This window comes from Euwallacea fornicatus, chromosome 25, assembly GCF_040115645.1.
Source record: "Euwallacea fornicatus isolate EFF26 chromosome 25, ASM4011564v1, whole genome shotgun sequence".
NCBI classification, from domain to species: Eukaryota; Metazoa; Arthropoda; class Insecta; order Coleoptera; family Curculionidae; genus Euwallacea; species Euwallacea fornicatus.
Genome location: NC_089565.1, coordinates 387387 through 405494, shown reverse-complemented (window position 1 = coordinate 405494; position 18108 = coordinate 387387). Strand labels below are relative to the sequence as shown.

Here is an 18108-nt window from a genome sequence, read left to right as displayed (position 1 = left end):
TAACGTTTTACGCTATCTTAGACTTGATAGCAGAAACTTGGCATCACGGCATGTTAAGTGAAAATTTTCATACATTTTTTTTTCAATAAATTTAAATACTTAATCTTCCAAGATCAAAAAGATATTTATTATTGAGCTCAGAAAAACCAAAATACGTTTTTTATTCATCTTTTATAATTGTGGTGAAAGCGCAAACAAATACAATTTTGAGGACTTTCAAAATAAGGTTTAAACTGTAATTGCGTACGTTACGGTAATACAACACCGTAAAGGAATTCTTAGCATATGGTACATAAAGTATTTCCAATAAATCCTACTATGCCGTACCGTATAGATTAAATTAGAACGAAATTTCCTAATTTTCATAGATTTGAACTTATGAAAAACTGATGAACTGGTGCAAAAAACTGTATAACTTTATAATAACATACGCATTTTTAAAATTCTGTTACCTAGTAACCTTTCACACATAAATATGGGTTATTAGAACGTTGTAATTGCACACTATTTTCAGTGAAGACTTAAGTTAGAAGTTAAGACTACTTGAAAATAACATTCATTTTTTAGTAAGAACTCGAACGAAAACCCTTGTTAACGTCTTGGTGACAAATCTGTCGCTGTTTTCAAAACCTAACAAAAAATAATTGTTTTTTTATCATTTATTTTATTTTTTCTAATAAAAATATTACCATTTTTAGACTTTATTCATGTTTGGCCAACGGTTCAGCAGAGGAATTCTTAAGAGGGGAAAACTTGCATAGAACCCACATGGTCAAAGATCCATTGCAAATAGGTTTTCATCTGTCTGCAAGTGTACAGCAGGCCAGATATAATAATACGACGGCTCCAACCCATAATGTTGCTGTTACATTTGATCGGCGAAAAATATCGTCATGCAATTGCACATGTCAGTCGCAAGCGTATTGGTGTTCTCATATTGTTGCTGTGTGTCTCACGCGAATCCATTGGGTAAGTTAAAGATTTTTTTATCAAGAGAATTCATCAAGTTTGTTATTAAATAATGTTATTTCAATGAATTTTATTGTAAACTTTAAAATTATTCCCTAATTTAAGATATTTTTTTCATATGAACTAGGTTATATTACTGATTTTGCAAGAAATGATCTTTGACATTTAATTTATTTTGTCTAATTGTCAAAATAATGAAAAACGACTAAATAAATAAACGAAAGCCGCTTAATGACATTACCGCGGTGGTGCAGAAATAACAGTAACTACTAAATGCAGGGGATTGTAAATTATCAGCAATTTTACAGAAACAGGATGCAATATCAATAAGTTTAAATGTCTGTTTATGCTTTTGATTTCTTTATACAATAGTAATATTAGAAGAAAATCATGTATGAAATTCATTAGGAAGTATTATTTGATGTAATACAAAAATCCTTCAAACTTTTTTTGATTGGATTTGATTAATCTTTTTGAATTCTCACTTTGTTGTATAGAAAGGTCTTATATAGAAAAAGATTTAGGAAGTATTTTCTTTTTCCAGCCACATTTGGTAACCTTGCGCGCACCAGTGTCCGAGTCTCTTTCAAGGTTACATCGTGAACAACTTCAAAAGTTTGCCCAATATTTAATTAGCGAACTACCTCAGCAGATTTTGCCGACCGCTCAACGGTACGTTAACGGAATATTATTTCGGTTTAATTGAAATATACAGGGCGTTAAAAAATTATTGTAAACTTCTATAGCATTAAAAATTTTCTTTGTTTCTAGATTGTTAGACGAATTACTCGGTTCTCAACCGTCAGCAATAAATTCAGTATGTGGGGCTCCGGACCCAACAGCTGGTGCATCAGCGATGGACCAGACTTCGTGGTATCTGGATGAGAAGACATTACACGACAACATAAAAAAAATTCTAATCAAATTTTGCGTACCTGCTCCAATGGTTTTTAGCGACGTAAATTATCTGAGCACGGTCGCTCCACCCGCGGCGGCCGAATGGACGTCACTGTTGCGCCCTCTCAGGGGCAGGGAACCCGAAGGAATGTGGAATCTACTTAGTATAGTTCGGGAAATGTTCAAGAGAAATGACAGAAACGCAGTTCCTCTTCTTGAGATTATTACTGAGGAATGCATGGCTTGCGAACAGATTCTGATTTGGTAAGTTTTCCTTGTGTAACTTTGTAAATTAGTCAAAGGTAACCTCTCCGATTCCACTTAAGAAAATCCAATAAACCAATTTTCAGATTTTGAGTTAAAAAATGTTATCAAAATTCGTTTGGTATGTGTCGCTTTTCCAGTTGTTTATTTCGAATGATAATATTATTCTCCTTTTTTTAACGGACCTTGTCGTTTTGTCGAGTTTGGAAAGTTTTTAGCACTTACAATGTGCTTTGATATTATTTGACAACTAAATTATAACTTTACAGAGTAAAAAAAACATTAAATTATTTCTTTGAAGCTAATATTTAATTTTATTGATACATGAAATGCAAGAACATGAATTAATAGTTTTGTTTGTTTGATTATTGTGAGAAAACTATAGTTGGCATATAGTGCTCAATAGTATTTTAATGGCGTGTAACAAAAGATGTCCTTTGGAAAAAGTGTTTTCCAATGTTTACTAACTCAAAAAGTGTACTGGTATAGTCCTTATTTATGGTTTCGCTAACGGTAATGCTTTTAAAGCTGTTAGAGAATATGAGTGTTTATTCCCAGAATGGTACATTCCGAATAACAAAACATTTGTTATATTTTCCTTGGCTCAATGGTAGTTGTTTGCGAATTTTATTGAATGCGAAATCTTGAGGAAAAGATTATCAGAAAAGGGAGGTTAATAGCAATTGCTTGTTTTTATTTTATTATTTAATGAAGGTTTTTAGTCTAACTGATTTTTTTATTTTTCAAGGGAATAGTTCTAAAAATGAAAATTGTTTTTCTATTATGTATAGAACATTACTTTTAGTTAAAATTAAAATTTAGAATGTTAAATAAGAACTCCCGTTCGTTGGTTGGTTGATGACGTTTCCCAGCAGTCCAAAAAGATAGATTATATGACATGTAACTTTTAAGATGGTAACATGCTCATCAGTCAAAGATTCACCATGCCAAAAAGTTTATTTTATGATATGATGTGATGTGATGTGATAAAATGAACCTTATGAAGGAATATACAGTAGTGGTCAAAATTATAGCAACTTTAAAATTTCAAATAATTTAGACTTAACGGCCTAAATTCAAAATTGATTTTGAAAATATGATTCTACAATGACTGTTGATGATAGAAGTATATAACAATTAAATAAAAATAAAAAAATTATTCATTTTGAACTGGACAAAAATATAGCAAGTTTTCCAAAATAATTATAAAAAGTAATAAAACTTCAACAAATTACAAAAGATTTGTTCAATAATTAATATTTTGTATTATACCTTTGCTGCTGAATAACTTCTGTACATCTTCATGGCATTGAATTTATTAAATTGTTAATGTAATTGTTATCAATACTCTTCCAGACTTCTTGAAGTGCCTGAAATAATTCTTGTAAATTGGAATATGTATTATTTCGAACTTTATTATCCACATATTCCCACAAATTTTCTATGGGATTGAGATCGGGAGATTGCGATGACCAAGCAAGAACTTCTATCCTTTCCTCTCTAAACCATTCTGAAACAAGTTTCGATTTATGTTTGGGGTCATTATCTTGTTGAAAAATGCTTCTTAGTGGCATGGTTTCTTCAAGATATGGTTGTAGATGATTCCTGAGGATATCTCGGTACATGGAACGATCCATACGACCTTCTATTTTGTGAAGCGGACCCATACCAAAACCAGAGAAACAACCCTAAACCATAATCGAACCTCCTCCATGTTTTACGGTTGGTAAAACAAACTTTTTTGCAACCTTACGCCTTTGGGTCGTCTAACGTATAATGGGCCATCACTTTTAAATAAGTTAAATTTGGATTCATCGCTGAAAACTACCAATTTTCACTGTTCAGATGTCCTGTGTTGGTAATTTTGCGCAAATTGAAGTCGGGCTTTCACGTTCTTCTTAGACAGCAATGGTTTTTTCGCTGGTCGCCTATCAAATAATCCTTTTTCCACTAATTTTCTTCTTATGGTCTTGGAATTGATATGAGCTAGACCCGTTTCCTCTAAATATGATTTTATATGAGTGGATGATAGAAATGGATTTTTTTGACACTTTCGAATTATCCATTTATCAGTTCTTTTTGTAGTTTTTCTTGTGGGTCCTGAATTTTTTACAGCTGCTTCACTTCCTGTTTGTCTGAATTTGTAAATAATTCGAGATACAATTGACTTATGCACATCCAAACTCTACAATTTCGCTTTGCCGTTCGCCACTTTTATACCGCTCAATGATAATTTTCCTGATCTCTAATGAGATTGTTTTACTTCGACCCATAATGAAAATTGTCGATTTAATTTAGAATATAAAACGTCTTTAAACACATAAGTCTGTAAATCAAGTGAAATTTTAAAATTCCAAGAGTTGCTATATTTTTGTTCGGTATTGAAAAAATATGTTTTGATAGTTTCTTATAGAAATTGTTGATATTTTATTTGGATGCATTTTAAACATCAACGGTTGTGGAAGATAAATAATATAAAAACGTATATTGGGTTTAGCCGAATAGTTACATTTTATTTTAAATTTTTAAAAGTTGCTATAATTATAACCACTACTGTACATCAAATCCGAAATAACTTTGTTTCGATTTGAAATTGCGATGAAAACTAGAATAGAAAATTTAGTAGTGTAAAATTAGTAATATGAGCTCATTTTAAACATGCAAACTTATTATTTATTATTTGCTTTGGTTTCTCTAGGTGGTTCAATACCAAAGTGGCTTTATTGAGTGGAAGCTCTGGACATGGCGGTACCGGAGGTGGTAAACATAATAACATCAACAGCAACACCCACGCATCGCAACATGCAGGGTCATCTTTGTGTGATGAAATTGTGGTTTTGTGGAGGCTAGCCGCTTTAAACCCTGGATTAGCTCCCGCAGAACGAGATATGTTGCATAACCAAGTAAATCGCTAATTTCCAATAATCATTCTATTTCTTATGCATTTTTATTTTCTTCTAGTTTACCACCTGGCATCTGAAGATATTAGAAAAAGTTTCCAAGTGTCGCAATTCGACGAATTCGTCGGCATCGAATTATTACAAGAATTCCAGCAGCTTAAAGATAGATTTGGAAATATTTACGGGATTTAAGCCGGCAATTGAGGCTTGTTATTTGGATTGGGACGATTACCCTATGCCAGGAATAACATATACGCCAGACATCAATCCTATGTATCACTGCCCGTTTACCTGTTTCAGACACGGACCTGATAGTGCGAGAGGAGAAAGTCAGGTATTATTCTGTTATTTCGTTCCTCACATTTTTAAGAAAAATTGTTTCCAACTATAATAGAACACAAATTTTTTGGAAATTAAGCGACAGTATGAAATCAAATTATATAGAATATGTAATGCTTGTTTAACTTTATATCTTGATATTTTTATTTGTGATACCACTGAATTAATTTGTATGATTGACTGTGAGGAATTAAAACTTTGCATTTTTTTAGGTCGCTCAAGTAAATTCTTCAAACGCCGTTTTAATGACCCTGTCGCATCACCACGCTCATCACAGGCATCATTACCATTCGTTTAGAAACCACAGATTCGGTTACGTCAATGTAATGTCTCTAAATCCGGTGGAATACCCTCCACATCCCCATATAAGTCAATTAAACGATCGAGATGGGAATAGATCGAGTGTGAGCAGTGAAGGATTTTGTGAGGTAAGGTTAAAAGTGAATGAAAAATCTATTTTTCTTACTTGAAAACATTGCTTTTTCTTCAGGTTGATGATGACATAAACATCCTTCGAGTGCAAACCTACAATGATTCGGATTTTCAAGAAGGAGGTGGCAGCGATTCTTCGAGCACCAGTGGCAGTAGTCGAGACAGTAACACGCCTGTGACAAGACCGGAGTGTACTTTGGATAATTCTGGTGTTACTTTGCTCATCAAGGACAATGATGATTTGAACGCGAGCACTTCTGGAGCAGCATCTGGAAAATGGTACGTACAGTATGGGCAAATTTTAATGTTTATATAGAAAGTAGGAAAAAACAAATTATCAAAAATTGACGTTTTTGGGTCTTTGATCGATTGGAGGGAGACGTAACGTTTATTTGTTCTTCTACTAACAAGAGTTAGGTTTTGGCTATTTTCGGTAAACCCTCTTTAGTTATTATCTCATTTAATAGTTTTGTTATTCAATCAGTTTTAAAGTTAAAAAATAAAGTTGTATTTTTTTAAATGGAAGTCGTAGAAAATTAAGACCTTACTAAAGCTCTTGAATTTATGTTTTGTTTTTCGTTTTAATTTAAGGGCTACATATGACATACCCCCGTCCACAGACACTGAAGAGGAGTCCAGAATTCAGTCAAAAGATGAATCAGGAAGCTCTTCTGAGTCTCCAAACTCTAGCGATGAATACAGCATGTATTTCTATAACACTAAAGAGGTAAGAACCATGCTCTTTGCAAGAAGTGTTCAAGACTGTGTAAATCTTAATATAAGATTGAATAAAGTTTGATACTGAATTTTAATGTTTGGTTATGGTTCTATCAGCAAATTAACACAATAAATGATTAAACTGGTACTATGTCTTGTCCCAAGGTTGAAATGTTCGCGGAAGTATTACTATATGGCATAGAATTTTGTGTAAAGGTAAATGACTTTTAAGTACAATTAATTATTGGAGGAACCTCAAAACAAATATTTTAGAAATTATCATACTAAAAAATTTGAATTTTCCGTTTCAAAATATATTTTTACTTATTCCTATTGTGTTTTGTACTTTTTTTTTGTTTAAATGAATTATTATTGATAACTTGTAGGTTTCATGATAAATTACTAGAGTAAAATTTATATTATTTACGACCTTTGAAAAGGTTGTTGGAAAGCAAAATATATGTGTTTCTTGGAAATTGTCCTTGATAACTCCAAGTCCGCACTATGCAAATGTTCAGGGTAAAACTATATTTGCCAATAGAAAAACGCTATTAGTTGGAGGGTGAAAATGTGTTTCTCTTATAGGATAATGGGTCATCGGATAAAACTGACCTGGGTACTAGTCATGCGGCAATTGATACATCATACAACAAAACCGACGACGTTTTCTCTGAAATCCGGAAATGTAATGATCCGTGGGACGTGCTTTTCGCTCGCGCTGAGGGTTTACACGCCCACGGCCACAGTAAAGAAGCATGCATATTGGGTAAGTTGGTTTTTTTTAGAAAATATTACAGTTTTTTTTATTTTACATAACAATTTCCAAATGTTTGTTTAATTAAAAAGCAGAATGACATGAAACATTAACAATAAACACTTAAAAAATATCATAAACGCAAATGTATTTGGCTCTCGTAAACAAAAAATCCATGTTATGTATGACTGGAACAGTCATTTTAAATGTAGGTCGATATTTTTTGTTAATAAACTTGCTGCGAAATAATAACAATCAAAACGAATCGAATTGATCTGATGTCAGTCAGTAGGTATGCAGAGTTTCCCACAAGTATTGAGTAGAAGCTATTAGACATTTCACTAAAATCAATATGCTGATGTTCAATTTCGAAATGTTTCCTTATTGATAATATCATTAATTTAGATTTTTTATTAATTTCTAGTTTTAATTTTCTTCTGTATATCTGGTTAACTTCGCAAGTGGAGTGCAAAATATTAAGGGACTGCACGTCTATATTAAGATGATATTAAGCTATTTTATTATATTTTCTACATTAAGAATTCCATTGTCTTATAGATAAAAATGTCAATTAAGTGAGAATTTTAGTTATTTCTGCAATAAATAATAATTTACGAGATATTTAACTTTGAAATAATGGACCTTTTCCACTTTTTCTCATATTTTAGTCGTGTTAAAACTATTAATTAATCTGAAAATAGCAAGAAATTATGCATAAAATTCCGGACTTATTTGCACCTACGAATTTAATTTGTTAATACTAATCGAGGAAAAAATGGTCACATAGTAGGAACAAAAAAAATAATTATTTACTGCTTTGCAATTGAATAAAATTACGGGAAATATAGAAATTATATAGCAAGTACAAGACAATATAAACTTCAGGTGTTAAGCTGGCGGAAGAACTATTGGCAAATCCACCTAATCTAATGATAGAAGTGCCTCAAATTCCGAAAAAGAAAGGCAAGAAACCTCTCTTAAATCCCGCCACCCATCAGCTGAGCGTTTTAGCTTCAGCTACACTTTCCAAAGGAGCTTTTCTCTGTTCGGTATTGTCTGAGAATCCTGAACATTTTCATTTGGCCTTCCGAGTGGGAATGTTTGGTTTGGAGATGGCCAGACCGCCTGCCAGCACAAAGCCGTTGGAAGTGAAGCTGGCTAATCAAGAAACAGACTTGGTGAATTTGTTAAAACGGCTGCCTTTAGGACATAAGGAGCTTCAAATTTTGAGAAAGCGAGCTGAACACATTAAGGGTAAGTTAGATACTAATTTTAATTTATAGATCGTTTAGTATATCTACATTTACATAGATTAAATGCCAACATTTAAAACGAAGCGAAGGGGGGTGCCTTTTAATATTATTTGTTTTGGAAAATACTATATCTAAATGCAACGTTTTCCCTTTTATTTTTAGAAGGTACCTTAAAATCCAGAGGCGAAGCGATGTTGCCGACTATGTTGGCAAGTTTTATTTTTGATGCTTTAGTTATACCGTCCGTTGTAGGTATGTCACTAGATCAAATGATACAAATGATAGAGATAACTAAACCCGTATGTTAATTCCTAGGACGGGACCGATCGAAAATAATCACTTTGCGGCTGCCAACTGACGAGATATTGGCATTTGAAGCAGCGGTAGTAGCACTGGGACTTAAGGCCAACGTTTCGGAAGCTGATCATCCTTTGTTATGCGAAGGAACAAGGCGGCAAAGGGGCGAATTAGCTATAGCCCTATTAACCTTTTATAAAGACGACTGCTACAAGATTTGTAGGTAAGACTAATATTAAAAAGGCCGCCTTGAATCAATTATAAGGACTTATAAGACCACGAACGTATTTTCATCATCCCAGAACGACGTAACCGTTAGGCGTAAACCTGATTCTGTGTTTATGAAGATTGTTACGATCAGTTTACGTATGTACCCAAGGGATGTACACGTATAAATCCGATGATATTGTTGCGATATCTAAAATAAATACTAATACCGTCAAAAGAAAATGCAGAATTATATAAGCTACAAAAAAGATTGGTCCTGAATTGTCAGTCAAAAAAGTTGTCTATTTTTGAACAAAGTGTACATACACTGTGTATGTTGAACAGTCAATTTTCTATTATTTATTATAGGATTTACGATTGCTTCTATATCTCAAAGGATATACTAATCGAAATGATAAAGTGCACCTAGTTAATAATAACTATACTATACCAAAACTAAAAAATACGATTTCGCATTCACAAAGAATAATATGTTTGTAGAATTATGGATAAGTTACTGGATCGCGAAGTCCATCAACTCCTAAAAACGCCGTTGATTAGTTCATATTTTACGAACAACCCGCCCATTCGAAGTCAGTACAACCAACCTAGAAGAGAAGACTGTGATAACACTATAGCGCCCATTAGTCCGTTTATTCCTGCGGGGACTGAGGTGGTTTCCACAGAATGTAGTAAGCGGATAATGTTGAAATGTCAAATCGAGTAGATTTCATCATCTCATTTGGTCTTACAGATAATGGAAGCAGACCTCACAGTTCAACAAGTGCCGAAGTGGAACAAGCTGTTGGTAATTTGACTATTAGTGGGCAGCCGAACCAAATTGCTCAAGGTGCTGTATCCCGGAACAAAGAAGGAAGGTGAGTGGCACAATGGAATATTCATATTATAATAAATGTAGTATTGTGCTAATAATAGGAATAATTTTTTTATAAAACTCATTGAGCTTTTTTCAACCCTTTACCTTACAGGGCTATCTTTTCAAATATCTTAAATGGTAAAGGCGATTAAGTGAAAAATCATTTTAAAGGGCTTTCATTCTATATTTTGGTTCTTCATTAGTCATATTATACGAATACTTCGTTATCAAGTTAGGTGCTTTTCAAACACGTCTTATGATTAGTCAAGACGACCATTGAAAGAAAAGATGCATTAATTACTGAAGCAAATATTTATCGCTCTAATAAATACTCTCGGTCCTTAAAAACAGCATGTATAGTGGTGGTCATATAAACAAAAACGTTTTCAAAAACTGGATAACTGTTTTACAATAATCGAAATAAAAAAAGTTGTGTTTCTAAATTAATTGTATTTAAATAAGTAATCATTTTGTATAATTATTTCTAATATTAATAAAAACAAGATACGGTAGAACCAAATAAACAAAATTCCAATGGTCAAATAAATAGTAACGTTTTCAAACCAAATTTTTATTAGTTCTGTGTATTAAGTTTCATTCTTGTAAGTTAAATTGAGTAGAGAATAGGTAAATTTAGTAGAAAACAACATAGCACCCCTGGTTTCTGAAAGGTGATTATATCTTTAATGAATAAAAATTGGTTTTATCAAAAAATTGCTGAGTATTTGGACTACTTAAAAATTAAAGTCTTCAACGCAGTTCACAGTTTTAAATTACACCAAACGGTAGAAAATCCTATCAGAAAACGAAGACAACGTAAAACATCAATCACATTAGATTGAAGAATTATAATACTAACAAAACACAATCCCAAACTAACTTCTATACAACTCCAAAGGGAATTGTCCAACCAAGAAATGCCTAGAGTTTCGATTCGGAAAATTAGAATGTGCTTAAATAAGCATACTTTATTTGGAAGAGTTGCAAAGAGAAAACCCACAACGTTAAAAAAAATAGAACTGCCCGTTTTGAATATGTGAACTGCCATATTACATGGACGTCACAGTAGAAGCATATTCTATGGCCTGATGAAACTAAAATTAACAGATTAACATCTGATAGTCGAGTTTATGTTAGAATACCTCTTAACTCGAAGTTTGATCCCAAGTACACCACAATTACCATTAAACGTGCTGGGGTAATATCAAGCTACGGGAGTATATGTCATAGCATGACATAGGACCAATAGTTAAGATAGATCGTTTTTAAAACATGCACAAATATTTAGATGTACTGCGAAATGTATGCTGTTCTACGCAGAGGAAAATCTACCTGTTATCTGTAAATTTTAACATGATAACGATTCGAAGCATACAACAAAAATAGTGAAAAACTAGTTAACAACATTACATCAAATAGCTGTTCTTAAGTGGTCTGCCTGCAGTCCTGATTTAAATCACATCGAAAATTTGTGGTGAGATGTAAAACAGACCACCATAAATAAAAATTTACTAAACTTAAATGATTTGTACCAACAAATCTAAACAACTTGGTATGCAATACCAACAGAAAAATGTCACAAACTAATTAAGTCTTTGCCTCAACAATGCTGTGAAGTTATTAAAAATAAAGGGTACCCAACAAAATATTAAATTGTATTGAAGTTTTTTTTGTATTATTTGATAAATTTTTGATATTTAAATAAATATCATCTAATATTGTCAAACAAATATCAAAAAAATATTATAAAAATCGTTATTTAAAAGATTCTGGAGTTTACATGTTTTATTGGTGACAGTCTTCTTATTTATGTGTCCATAGGAAATTTGTTTAAGTGGTCGTAAGCTATGTAATTGTTATAAACATTAGACAAAATTAATACAAAATGATATGTTAATTAAATAAAATAATTTATTAACATAGTTTATCTTTTTTCGTTTATTTAAAAAAAGTTATGCATTTTTTAAAAACATTTTTGTTTATATGGGCACCACTGTACGTAGTACATGAATGTTTTTATTGTTTATTTTTGTTTCTAATGTTATGCCGTTTTGATAAATTTTCGTACTATCTTGCATGAAAATATTATTTACTTACCTGTGGGAATGTTCGATGTTAATAAGTACTCAAATCAGTTAAAATTTATTGCGATATGTTGTGTGTTATTATGAGTAATTTTAAAAATGGTATACGCAATTCACCAAAGAAGTGAAAATATTTTTATTTAGGGGAAGCAAGAAGAATAGTGAAAGTTTTTAATACTGTTCATATGAGTTACATTAAAAGTATTCTACTTCGAATGCGAGTCACATATGTGTTTAGGTCTCATCACACAATTGAGACCTGAAGCATAAAAAAAACAATGTTAATTCTGAAATAAAAAGTTCTGAAAACCTTTGAAACAGTTCGTGAACGAGTTTCGAATTAATTTCAACTTAAAGCAGAGACGTATACGTAACGTATAGTTGTAATCTGAAACATAAAAAAAAACATATTAATTTCTGAACAAAATTAATTTTACTTCCGCAAAGCAATTCAATTTTACTTCCTGAACAAAAATTCAATATTAATACCTGAAAAAAATTTTCAAAACAGCTTCAGTTTCAAATTAGTTTTGACTTAAACCAGAGGCGTATACAGTTGAAGTCTGAAACACAAAAAAATTAAAACCTTAGAAACAGCTGAAGTTGCGATATCATTCTTTGACCACATCCAGAGATGATCTTAAGTGTCTTCCAGGAGAGCCAAATTTGCAAATAATTTTGACTTTGAACTAAAATTATGTTGTTTTTATTGAACTGATAAAATGTAACAGTAAACCATAAAAAACAACTATCAGAACTTAACCCCGAGCACCAAAAACTTTAGTCAGAATCACAACAGAAATACCACTTTCACACACTGAGTCATTGATGCACTAACAGGGTACCTCACGAGCCTTTAAAACAAAAGAAGACCAGATAGTTCCGATTATTAATGCAGCGCGTATTACGAACATCTTATTCATCAACGTGTTAACACTTGAGTGAATCATCTACGAAGTGATATCAGTACAACCTTTCTTTTATAAAAGCACAATTTATCGATTTTAGAGACGATACATGCGATGTTTTCGGATTTAGTAAAATCGGATAAAAGTTGCGAATTGATGAAAACAATTTCATTATACAAATATATCCCATCGGAATAAAAAATTGATTTCCTTTGTGAAGAGAATTTGATCAAAAAAAAGTGAGAGGTTTTTCGAAAACAATACTAATTTTGAATGCCATATGTTGTGTTGATAATTGATAGGCATTGTAATAAAGTTAAAGCCACTAGCAACTATCATTTTGTCTCAGTCTATTAAAACTTAACATCTTAGAGGGCTTATTAATATACAGGGCGTCCATTTAACAGCCACTCGGACCCTCATGAGTTTATTTGTGATTTCATAAAAATATCAATTATGGGAGTGTATATGAGGTTAATGAAGATACATTTTAAAATTAGCGGCAACTCTACAGGGTATCCCAAAAAAGCGGGGCAACATAAAGTTTTTTTTTAATGAAACTCTGCGAATGTTTTCCACGTGATAGATTTCTCTCTTAAACCTATGTTAGTTCCTAGATTTTGTCCCCTTGGATGCATTGACTCAGAGCTATGATGTTTTAAAAGGAATTGTAGATATTTGAAGTTCCTAAGAAAAAAAATTTATAACGCAGTTATCTTAAGTTAGATTTTGATTATTTCAGGATAAATTTTCACGTAAAATCCCCTTAGCATATACTAATAGTCATCTAGTCAAAAATACACATAGGGTATTCATGAAAAGAACTTTAATTTTTATCTTTTCAACTTCAATTTTATTTATTTTTTTCAAATAGGATAGTGTGTTTTTTATAACCTAGAATAAAAGAACTTTCAATTTTCTTCATTTTGGTATAAAATAATGTCATATTTGTCTAAAGTGTTAATGGAATTATTACTTATTCCAGGAAAATCTGCATTTAGGATTAGGTGTCTGAGTGTTTAACATGCATTGCCATGGTTTTGATGTTTTTTTTATTTTAAGTTTTGGCAGCTCATGTACGGTTTTTTGATCCTTTGAAACCTGTTTATTTTAAAACTGGCTATCGAGATGAAATATACTCAGCAATAACTTATATAATGAACTGTATGATTTATATAATTGGTTCGTGTGATAGAAATTGTTTATTAGCATCTCGAGCTTAGTGCAACTATTTCTTAAAAGAGGAGATTTTGATATATGGAGTCTAGAAAGCTTAAAAGAGCATTTTGAACGGACGTGAAGTGTTAATTATGAAAAGAAAAGTCGAAATAAGAGGTTCTCGCTAAAAGAAAATTAACTGCAAAATCACTTTATCAGTAACAAAAAATCTAACGTTAGCATAAAATGTTTTCCATAATTTTTCAAAAATGCTGCAACTCATAAGAAAAAAATCTTTTGGCATTGGAAAGCATTTCAACAGTAATGTTCCAAAATGATTCTCGAATCCTTAATTTCATATCTTCACGCATTGTTAGTACTGTTCTGTAAACATTTGACTTCACTGTGCGCCAGAAAAAATAGTTGAAAGGGACTAAGTCGGGACTCTTTGGTGGCCATGCACCTGGGCCTAACAGAATTTCATAATGTCATTATCATTATCCTAAGCCTCTATTACAAACCTTGCCTAGGAATCCAATCAATTTTTCAGGAAAAGTAATCGAAAGGTGTTCTCTACACGTAAATTAAAATGAGATGGAGCCCCATCTAACTGAAATCATATTTCATCTTTTATGTGTTCCGAAATGTGATCTAATAGAGGCGGTAGATTTTAATTTTTAAAAATTTAGGAAAACATCTCCAGTTACTTGTTCTTCAAAGAAATATGGTCTAACAACATGATTGCCGATTATGCCTGCCCAAACATTTAAACTCCGATTCTGTTGAAAATAATTGATTTAATTAACCCGAGGATTTTCTGTTCCATAATAGTGACAGTTGTGCCTATTAATAAATCCATTCCAATGAAAGGTGCACTCATCAGTAAAAAAATTAATTTTAAATAATCCTCCCTGTTTTTTTGTTGCTGCGTCAACTGGCAACAATGAATTCTAGTAATAAAGTCAGCATCAAATAATTATTGACGTAATTGGAAATGATATAGATGGAACTTATTATTCTTCAAACATTTTGTCACTGATGATTTTCCTATTTACAGTTCCTGGCTAATTTCTCTTACGCTAATATTTGAGTTTTCTACTACTGATAAAGTGATGTCCAGTTCATTTTCTTTTAATAAGACCCTCTTGTTTCGACTTTTCTTTTTATAATTAACACTTTCTGCCCGTTCAAAATACTTCTTTAGATTTTCTAAGCTCCTTAAATCAGAATGTTCTCTATTAGGAAATAGTTGCGCGTAAACCCGAGATGCTAATAAAAAATTTGCATCACACCCACGCTAAACACTCAAACATTTAGCTATAAATGCAGTTTTTACTGGAATAATTAATAATTCCGTTAACACTTAAGATAAATATGACATAAGTTTATACCAAAATGAAAACAATTGAATGTTTTTTCGTCTTATCTCATAAAAAACACACCATCCTATTTGAAAAAATCAAGAAAATTGGAGTTGAAAAGGTGAAAATTAAAGTTGTTACCATGGATACCCTGTATGCATTTTTGGCTAAATTAGTACTAATATTTGCTAAAGGGATCTTATGTGAGAACCCATCCTGAAATTATTAAAATCTAACTTACGGTAACTGCGATATTAATTTTTTATGAGGCACTGTAAATGTCTAAAATTTCTTTTAAAACTTCATAGTTCCGAGTCAATGTATCTGAGGATACAAAAATCTAATAGCTAACACAGATTTAAGAGACGATTCTATCACGTGGAAAAAATGAGAATGGTCCTTTAAAAAAAAATCAGTTCATGGAGCCACGCTTTTTTGGGGCACCTTGTAGGGTTGTCGCTAATTTGACAATGTACCTTCATTAGCGACATATACATCTCCATAATTGATTTTTGAATGAAATCAGAAATAAATTCATAGGGGAATCCGAGGGGCTGTTAAATGAACACCCTGTATAGTATGCCATCTAATAAATTTAATTCTCTTATGTACAATAGCTATATGTATTGCGTTGCGATCATAAAGAAACAATGTTGTCCATCAAATTGTCCAGAATTCGTATTTTTTTTAAATTAATAACACGTTTCTGGATGATGTAACTAACATTTCTGTAAAATTTTGAAAATCATTAAAGTTGCTTCTTGAAGAGCCAAAATGGATAAATAATTTCGGCTCAAATCAGAGGCGTGCACAGTTGGCACTTAAAACATAAAAACATTAAACTTATTTTCCAAAAATGCAATAAAAAATCTTGAGCTTATGTTAACCGTGGATACCACAATTGAGGTCGACGTGCATTGGAAAGGCATTTTTTTAACCTTCATTTTCGGTACAAAAAAATTACAAATATTAGGGACTAAAATGATGCTGTATCTTGAAAAATGAAAAAGATATTGCTTAACAATTTTTATTTAGAGCTAATGTGATGATTAGTTTATGCCATATTTTGAGTATCTTTTTTGTCGTGCTACCTCTTGGCTGAATCATCTAAGAATACATATCAGTACGAAAATGTACAAACAAATTTACAATCTGTCTTGTGCAAAAGAACGACCTATAAGACAAATGATAACAACAATACAACGACCTCTAAACGTTCAAATAATTTCATTTTTTTTTGCGCGCATACAGCTCATCAGTGTAATCATGGAAACTATGCGAAACTAAAAAATATACAGCGTGTATATACTTGAGGAAGGACATATAAACAGTGGTAAAAACAACTTAGAGTGGTTACCAATACCGAAAATAAAATTAAATGAGCTTAAATTAGGTACAATGATCAAACACCCATCACTTACCAGAAATAAATCTTTTGGAATTATGATCCGTTTGGAATCCTGTTAATAAGAACTGTCATTCCTCATTCATTAAGAAAAAAGATTTCAGTTGCTTTTTATTTTTGACATGGCATTACATTGCCCAATTTTACATTTGCCTATGTTTTTTTTTTCTTTTTAATCGCCAAAATTTTCATTTCGATTCAATATGAACTCCCTTTAAGTACGCCACTTAACGATTGGTCGGCTTCAGAGACAGAACATAACCCAGACGATCTGCCTTGAAATGTCAAATGAAATCGAATTTTAAAAGTGCGATTTTTACCCATTTTCACCCGAGCACAATCTAAGCAAAATAACCTCAAAACTCATCAAAATAGTATTCCATTATAAGCAAAAGTAAACAATTAAAAATATTCATGTTTTACATAGATGGTTTTTTTCAAGGACCGAGGAAATTTATTAGATGGATAAACATTTGCATTAATGATTAGTACAATTATTTTTATAGTAATCTTGACCAACAATAAGTCGTTAAGTTAGTAAATTGATTTATTGCAACAATTTCCTAATTATAACACATGTTTGAAAGACGCCTAACTTGATAACACAACAATCGAATGTAACAAATGAGGTACCAAACTACAGGTAATGAAATCCCTTTAAAATGATGTATCATTGATCTCCCCATTCTCCATTTAAGATATATAGGTGGGTAACTCTGCGGAGTAAAAAATTGAAAACGGCGCAGTTAATTCTACATAAAAATTGTTTCCCCTCGATAGCAAAATCGATGTGTTTCTGCCATTAAAAAAAATTATCCCGTTTCGAGATAATAGGGGTGGGATGCTTTCAAATTAAAACCCTCTATAGGTATCTCTTGTATTGTAAAATAATACACCCCGGTTAGCTATTTGTGTGAGATTCCTTTGTTTTCACGGTCGACCGCTTCAAACTTGAATAAAAAAATGCGTTTCTCTATAATATTGAAACTATATTATTATCTGTAATGTAATTTGATGGCATTGTTTGAATTCCTCTGATTTTAAACTTTTGCGTTCTATTACTTTTTAGATATAAGAAAAGGGCATATCCGTCAATTCCCAATCAACCTTCGGAAGCAGGAGCTCACTTCATGTTTGAACTAGCCAAGACAGTCTTGACCAAGGCTGGTAAGTTCCATAGAATAAAATGTCATAATATTATTTTCTTTGTTATCTGTTTAATAGGGTTTTAACCGATAACGGTTTTTGAGACTTAATATCTGTCATAATTTCAAAGCTGTAGACTC

General features: G+C 31.9%; 1 protein-coding gene across 2 annotated transcripts in view; it reads left to right on the top strand.

The window, feature by feature from the left end:
- The window catches only part of Dora (Dorado), a 49131-nt gene that overhangs the window by 6803 nt on the left and 24220 nt on the right, over nucleotides 1–18108 (top strand). For both annotated transcript variants that reach the window (XM_066296499.1, XM_066296498.1), the window contains exons 5-19: nucleotides 699–969; nucleotides 1514–1641; nucleotides 1741–2130; nucleotides 4829–5033; nucleotides 5092–5364; nucleotides 5582–5797; nucleotides 5860–6080; nucleotides 6393–6528; nucleotides 7104–7284; nucleotides 8158–8526; nucleotides 8688–8777; nucleotides 8841–9045; nucleotides 9531–9721; nucleotides 9784–9907; nucleotides 17892–17989. In XM_066296499.1, coding sequence (XP_066152596.1) covers nucleotides 699–969; nucleotides 1514–1641; nucleotides 1741–2130; nucleotides 4829–5033; nucleotides 5092–5364; nucleotides 5582–5797; nucleotides 5860–6080; nucleotides 6393–6528; nucleotides 7104–7284; nucleotides 8158–8526; nucleotides 8688–8777; nucleotides 8841–9045; nucleotides 9531–9721; nucleotides 9784–9907; nucleotides 17892–17989 — 3098 coding nt within the window. The remainder of the gene's footprint in view (nucleotides 1–698; nucleotides 970–1513; nucleotides 1642–1740; nucleotides 2131–4828; nucleotides 5034–5091; nucleotides 5365–5581; nucleotides 5798–5859; nucleotides 6081–6392; nucleotides 6529–7103; nucleotides 7285–8157; nucleotides 8527–8687; nucleotides 8778–8840; nucleotides 9046–9530; nucleotides 9722–9783; nucleotides 9908–17891; nucleotides 17990–18108) is intronic.